The sequence below is a fragment of the Sceloporus occidentalis genome, unplaced genomic scaffold (assembly GCF_023333645.1).
Source record: "Sceloporus occidentalis isolate IW3139 unplaced genomic scaffold, rSceOcc1.0.p SCAF_306, whole genome shotgun sequence".
Lineage (NCBI taxonomy): Eukaryota > Metazoa > Chordata > Lepidosauria > Squamata > Phrynosomatidae > Sceloporus > Sceloporus occidentalis.
In genome coordinates, this window is record NW_028317286.1 from 71,790 (window position 1) to 79,892 (window position 8,103).

At 38.7% G+C, this 8,103-nt stretch overlaps 1 protein-coding gene across 1 annotated transcript; it reads right to left on the reverse strand.

Moving 5' to 3' along the window:
* Positions 1-6,465: 6,465 nt before the first annotated feature.
* LOC149274979 (noggin-2-like) lies at positions 6,466-7,122 on the reverse strand. The gene has a single exon (XM_089505020.1). It carries the CDS (start codon positions 7,120-7,122, stop codon positions 6,466-6,468), a length of 657 nt encoding a protein of 218 aa, XP_089361146.1.
* Positions 7,123-8,103: the final 981 nt, after the last annotated feature.

Genomic DNA, 8,103 nt, shown 5'->3' on the forward strand with positions numbered 1-8,103 from the left:
GTGGCATTGCACGTGTGTTCACTGGCAAGCAGGAGATGTGTTTGGTCAAGAACGTCACCCCCAAGCCAAGGAGCATGGGGGTGGGAAAAGGGGGCAGATGCACAGGTGATGGTGTGTTATATCCCTCCATACATTTGCAAGGGGGAAAACACATTAATTTAAAGGGGACACTCAGCTGTCATGTGTATTAAGGTTCATATGATGGCTGGAGAGTGACGGTAAATTGGTTATTGGAAAGAGCCAAAGGGAAAACAAACTAAACATCTGAATAGAACTATCTAATTGTAGAAACCCTATTTAATTCCAGGAAAAAGGTCTCTACTATGGAAGCGTCCTGAAAACAAAGCAGCTACAATGGAGCTAGTGTGGAGTACAATCTGACTCGGGTAAAGTAACCCGGATATTAAAGGCTACAGGCTGACAGGTCCCCGTCAAACTCATCTAGTGGCTCTGTAAAATGCAGGTGGCTGAAACATGTATGGAATTACTGTGTTTAGGATAAAACACCCAGTGACGTTATGGAGTTATTTCAGTCTCTATGAAAAAGGCTCTTGAATTCTATTTAAGATGTATTTGTTTGGTTTGCAATTCAGTTTTATGCATTTGGCACTAACTTATTGATTTATTGGTTCAACATAGTTGAAAATATATTTACTTGCTGTCCTATTAAGGTTTAGGAAAACAAATACCAACTTGTAAAGAATTTGGCTCTATATTGATACTGTTGCAAAAGCTGCAGGGAATGGTCTCCGTGACCCAATCCCATAACAAGTTGTGTGAGATAAACCAGCTTCTACAAAATTAACATAAGTGTGCTCAGCTTGAGCTTAAAGTGTCTCTGTACAGACAGATTGTGTATAGCAACTCAACAAGTCTATAAAATAGCAGTGCTGGGCATTATCATTGTGTCCCCCACTTTCAACACTTACCCTCCTATGCTGTATGTCATCAGCCAACATTCCTACATTCTCTTAATCACAAACTGACGTGTACAGTGAGGTCTCACACTACCATCCTGGACAAATGTCTTCAGCTGTGTTTTAATAGCTGTTAGAATAAAAAAATATCAAATTACCAATAAACAACTGGAGATTATATATATATATATATATATATATATATGTGTGTGTATATATAATAAATTGGAGATAGCTAGGTAGAGAGATGTTCCTCAAAAATGGTACACAAATAGAACAGGTACATGGGACAAAAAGTTCTAAACTTGTTGAGTAGTGCAAGAGAACGTGGTTCTCTTCACATTAAGATGTGACGTGGCTCAGGGTAAAGGTAGTAAAGTCCAATTGAATAATGACCACCCATTCCTTAGGTATCCTTTTAACCCTTTCCAGTATTATACATATAGGAAGATAAACTATTCTATTTTTTCTAGTTTTTGCTAATGTATCGGTTTGTCTTAGTCTGTCAATTCTTGTCTTGTCAGACCCCTTGAATATATGTATTGTATTAAGCGCTGCGTAAACTGTTAGCGCTATATAAATAAAAGATGATGATGATAATAATAATAGTCTAAGAGTTGCATTGAGAACAGGAGTCCTATCCAAATCTTAAAATATTACATTTTTAGAAAGTAGTAAAGTTACACACATTTCATTGTCCAGATGGCACCTGTCTTGAATAACTAGGTTCTCTCTCTCTTTCTCTGTGTCTCTCTGTTCAAGACACAAGCATTATCGTATTGGTTGTACACATTTCTTCTCACTGTGGTTAATTGTTTCTAAATCTTATAGCATATTTTCTCATTCACCACGCTTTATAAGAAATTCCACGCCAGACATAATGCTGGGGGGGGAGTGGCTATGCATTCACAATTTGGGGATCCGTTGTTCCCCCTTCTCATTAACTCAACTGACCATTTATCACTCGGCAAGGTAATAAGCACAAAACCCACCGGCCTATTTTTGGCTATATACATCTAAAACCTGGTAATTATTTTAACCATGGCTGTAAGGAATATTAAGCCTTCCATTCCAGTGACTTTCAAGGCTAGTGAGGTAAGCCCTTGAGAAGGCAGACGAGGTCTTCAGAGGAGCAGAGGGACCAGGTAGGTGTGAATTTGGAGATGTCGATGGAGGAACCAGTTTGATGAGCGAGTCGGGTTTTTTAAATTGAACTTTGTTGAATCATACAAAATAATACATTTTTTATAGTATGTTAAGCAATCAAACCTTAGCACACTTGATTTTTTCTCTAAAGCTTTTACCAGTTATGTGTTCCTAGCAAAATTATGAACTGGGCACAATTTTACACGATTACAGACATATTTCTGGGAAGGGTTTGGACCCTTAGCGGTATTAGGCATGATGTTTTCTAGTTATGAAATCAAGATTGGAAGGTAGAACAGCGTCTTCAAAAAGATGCCAGAAAATGGACACTATATAATCTCATTCTGTTTATAAAAGACAAAATATCTGGAAATAAGAATTCCCCACACCTGCCAAGGGTAGTGAAACCAAATATTTATAGGTGTATGATGGATAATCACTCCCAATTTTGAAACAACGTGTAACAGTCGTCACCTATAAATGTTTCACAGCCATTAACAAAATGAACCAGACGCTGCATAGCATCGGGTTAACCACATAAAAGCATAAATTATGTCTGAAAGTGGATATTTGGTAAAATGTTCAAACTGGCAGACATTGCGTTTCACACGTCGTTAGTCGGGCAAGAATTTTTATGGAATAATGCAATATTTTTTTTTATAGAAACGCACCCAAACATTACAGGAATATGAAAATATTCACCATATAATGTCCGATTAAAGTTAATATCCCTTGTTGGGGCACCTAGGAATATGTCATTAAAACCAAATCGTAAGATATTTTGGCAAAGTCAATTATTATAAGGCTTTGAACTCAGCAGGGACATCCCAAAAAACAGAACTCTCTCCACGACCCATTCAGAAGTATATTTGGATCTCTGCGAAGAAGCCCGGGATACTCATTGAACACTGGGACTCAAAAATATGACAGACATGTCATATGCGTTTCCTTAATCCATGGGGTTTTCCCTCTCACCCTTTTACGTGGTGCCAGCACCGTTATGACTTATATTCCCCTTCTTGAAGTCGGATTGCTCTGTGAGGTAGGCTATGTACATGAATGTATATTTTCATTGGTACTTTGGCCTTTCCTGTGTTACAGTGACGCTGTCTCACTACTTTTTATGTTAAAGCTATAATTGTCCCCCTGATATATATGTGGGCTTCTCTGACTGCATGTCTGTGCTACAAACTAGAGTAGCCAAGGAGCGTAGCCAATGGGAACTATGCACACAGAGATTCCACTCTCCGGTTGGCTCGGTGGGTTGTCTGTACTCCCTTTTGAAGCCTCTAAATCCACTCATGATTCTTTTTTCATTGAAGGCATTGTTAGTTTCGAGTGCTACCGGAACCATCCTACACAGTAACTTTGCCTGTTGTTGAACCACCTTTCTGATGATTCTTGCCAAACCCAAGAATGGCTACATTTTTTCTCACGACACACATCATTTCCCCATCTTGCTAACCATTACGTGTAAAGTGCTGCCCCCTGCAGCGCATGGGATGTATAAATCCAGAGAAAACAATAGGTTACTGAATTATACATTCCACATAATGCAGGTCAGCAGCATGAGGATATTATGCGTGGCCTGGAATAAATGACCAACATGGTCACCTGAGGCTAGACCTCCCATGCTACGCACAAACCGTTTACACCTAACTTATCGCAGTCTGCACGGTCTGCTACTTTTGATACTTCTTGGACAGCAGAAGGACTTTGCTATTCATGCATATTAGGCACCCAGCTGTCCATTTACTCTGTTAAATGAAACTTAAACTGCACGTAGCTTGCATACAGAGCTTGCAGTTTATTTGTATATTTTGCTAGCAAGTATGTATGGATTAAGAGATACAAGTCATTTTTAAAATGTGTTGTCCCCAGTCACTCAGGCTATCATTTTCAGATGACTAACTGCCCATTGCAGTACTTTATATAGGGGGTAGCCTGCAGGGCAAGTCTTTGCAGGAGGATTTTGAGAGGTTATCGGGCCATTATCATGAGGTTTTCTCCTATTCAACACGTTTAGGTTAAAAAAAAAAAAAAAAAAGCCAATCATGAAAGCTCTTGGCCTGATTGGGTTCATGAGTCCTGTCAGGTCACTGCTGAGGGGGGCACACATGTGAGGGCCTACATGCTGGGCTGGAGGATAAAGAGTCCCTGAACACCTGTCTAAATTGTGTAGCACTTTCTGACCAATTTAATTGACGACTGGGAATGGAACTGGATCAATTGGGATCAGAATGTTCTGGCAGAAAAAATATGAATGATTTATTCATTGCTGTCTCTTCTGGAACTCAAAGGGTTGAGTGCGTTGCGAAGGTCCGTGTTCTCTGCTATCCCAGATGCTTTTGAATGCTTAAAACGCACATTGGCGTCTGACCAGAGCAGATCTGTGCCGAATCTTTCACACCTCTACCCCTGCCATGTACCTAGAAATCTGATTGCAGCATAGTCTCCCCTCAATATGTAGGATGCCGGTACTTAACTAGTTTTGTAACTGGTCATAAAGAAAAGCTATCCGCCTGTGTGTTCATTTTTTTGTTTTGTTTTAAACTTAAATTCATTCATTCATTCTGTCAGTGAATGAGACAAAGCTTGCATATTGCAATGCACCCTGCTGGCTGGCAGGGGGTAGATGAACAGGGAGGGGGGGGATCCAAGATGCATTTTGTCTTGGGTGCTATTTGATACAGGAAGAGCCCTGGCCTTGTGATGATGCCATACAGGGGCACAAATCACATGCTCAACATATTACATTTTCTCTTGGTCTTTACGTTTGGTTACAATTCTGCTAGCACTTTGTGTAAATTTTATTATGGCTCTAAAGTCACACCATTAGGACTCTGTGACTATGCTTCTCATCGGCACCTGAAAGGGTTAGCATTTTGACTGCTGTTTTAGAATGTACTCTTTTATAAATGAAAATTACTATTTTTTTCTTTTAACACTTTGTTTCTGATTACATGTTGTTTTTTTTCTTTTTTTTTTTGCAAAAAAGTATTTCAAGAAAAAAAGTCTTGTGGTGTATAAACTACCTTAAGAATTTTATGCTTGAAAGTTTTGTGGACAAAAAAAAGGGTAATTGTGTTCAAAAGCAAGTGCAAAAAATACTAAATTGTAGGGAGTATTAAACCAAATGTATTGTTTAAATTAGATTCTATTTGCATAAGCTAAACGTAAAACCAATGTTGCATTGTTCTGACTGCTCTTTGCCACATTCTAGAACATAAATAATTTGAAAATGTATCTGAACCATGAATAATTAATTTTACTTAACACGTGCATGTAGAAATTTAAGTATGTTCATTAATTTATTGCCATTATATATTTTTTTTTTAGTTTTTTGTTTTTTATTATACACAAACAATGAAAATAAATAAGTGTATACAAAGATATCCCATCCTGTCCTCGAACATTCTATAAAGAATACAAGAAAAACAAGATTTCAATCTCTTATAAAATATCTTTAGAACATTTGTACATTTTTGCTCATCAATAAAATTTATTAATAATAATAATTATAATAGAAAAGAAACAAATCTGTATATTAGTTAAAATTGATAAGTCCAGGTTCTGATCGCTATAATGCTACTGTGGGACATGTGATGTGAGGGTTGCAGCAATTTATTTTAAACCCCCTGGTATTGCAGAGGTTAAATTAAAGGAACGGCACTATCTTCTACCCCACATCTGTCTGTGTATCAGGATTTAATTAAAATATGTGGTCCATATGTACCATATAATACAAATAGCCCCAAAAATAAAATAAGCCAGCAACATTGAAGGAAAGTTACAACACATTATTATTATTATATATATATTTAAAAAATCTATATATTTACAAAGAAGGTTGGTGACTTGATTTAAAAAAAAATCTGATCTTATGGTTTTAATTATGCTAGAAAGCTATATTACATATAAAAATAAATCATCTGACTGGACGTGCTTAGCCCTGGATCCTTCATCAAGCTTTAAAATAATATACATAATAATAATAATAATATCAATAATTATAATTGTCAGCAGTGCAAGAATGGTGTGATAACACTTAAACTGGGATATCTCTATTTTCCTTGAGTTGGCCATTGACCCAAGCGACAATAAAATAAAATGTACTTTATATCAAGTTACCTTTTTCCCCCCTCTGTCTGTTCTTAAGTTTAACATACGTCTTAATGTGTGACTTTGTTACAAAGCAAGGAAAGGGTAACAATTATCCGTCAACCTTCAAAGTATTTTGCTGCCAACCCGTTAACTGATAAAGATTATGTCCACTGTCATGTCTGGCCATCCACTAACCCCGATATCAGTGGCAATAAAACTCCGGCTTGCACGCCCTTCGGTTTAGCGGGGCATGATCGCTGCCAAGTCCGTCTCTCTAAGTCTTTCCATTCAACAGCAGCTAGCATGAGCATTTACACTCTGATATTATGGGGTACTGGACAGGGATCCATGTGCAGAACCTCTGTCTTGACCATCCCTGGCAGTACCACCTCAAGAAAGTCTTGGTGACGGACTTAATGGGCTTGCAGAACATACCCTCGGGAAAGGAGCAGGACTTTTCTGAGAAGCAGTGTCCTTCCTTGATGAACCTTGGCCAAAACCTGACCCCCAGGTCTTTCCAGGTGTACAATACAGGGCAATAAGTGTAAGCCCACAGCCACTGCAAGAACTTTCTACGGGCTTTCTTCCCCATTCTGATTCTGCCACCATAAGGTGCCTCACTGAGGTCCATCTTTTTCAGTTCCAAGGGAAGGGAGCCAAGAATTTTAGACTTGATCATTGAGTCTGGGTTGGATGTATTAACAAAGGTGGGCAAAACAACTGCCATGAAATTAGGGTCAAAGTTACTACCAAGCTTTTTCCTCAATGTCCTTTCATCCATGTCCTGCTCCTTGGGGTCCTGCTCAGGGTCAGGGTGCTCAATGATGTCCTTCACAGGTAAATGATCACTCGGAGATGGCCTGAGCCTCAGATAAGGCTGGCAGGACCCTTGATGGTGAACAAGTATCAAACAGGAGCAAAGGAGAACTGCCTGCTGCAGAATTATCCTCTTCATGATGTACACCCCCCTTCAATAAAGAACAAGGGTCTCCCACCCCCCTCCCACCCTCAATAAATATTTATAGAATCTCTGGATACCAAAGGGGAACAATGGACAGTAATAATCCACAGAAAGAATTTAGAACATTGCAGAGCCAAAGGTACACATGGGTTCCGGTAATTGCCTTTTCCCCCAAAACAAAATGCTTATATTCACTCCCTGGGCTGTTTTGCAGAGCTCCGAAATAGACACAAAGTCCAGAGAAGGTGCTTTAAATAGATCAGTGGTGTGTGTGACACACACACAGATGGATATACACTGTATGTGATCTCCAGCCTTGTGGAGCCAGGAAGTTTCTCACAGAGATGTAACTGTGTCCATATGCAGGGAGAGCCACACAAGGAAGGCAAAGGTATACCCCTTTCTCCAACCTTTCTTATGATCCCTTTTGCTCCTTATTCTGTTTTTTTTTGGGCTGTGGGGGCATACAAATTCACAAAGGAGTCGTCTCCATCCCCATGGTGACACCCAGGACAACTTGTCTAGACTCTGTCATACAGTCTGGCGTGAGACTGGAGCCAAGGAATAAAAATAATTAAAATTAATCCTTTTAACTTGGAAAACTAGAGACAGTGATATACACAGAGTGTTCCTCCAAAAATATACAGTCTGCCAGTTTAATACCAAGCTATTTATGAACAGTCATGAAAATGGGCAAAATCTCTTAAAAAAAAAAAAAAAAAAAAAAAATAAGTAAAATCTAAGCAAGCTAAAGTGAGGATTGTCTTTTAACTTATTCTGCCCGAAAATCCCATGAGAGTTCCAGAACCGCAGAACGATGAGGCTTCATCCTCTTTCAAGGTTTGCTCACAGTTTGCCTCTTAATATAAAATAGTCTTTTTTTGCCCAAATTCTGCTATATGCAGATTTTTTGTCCGTCAGGCTTCCTCCAGGTGAGAAATTTGTAGGGAGTTTCGAAAAGATATTTTTCTTTCT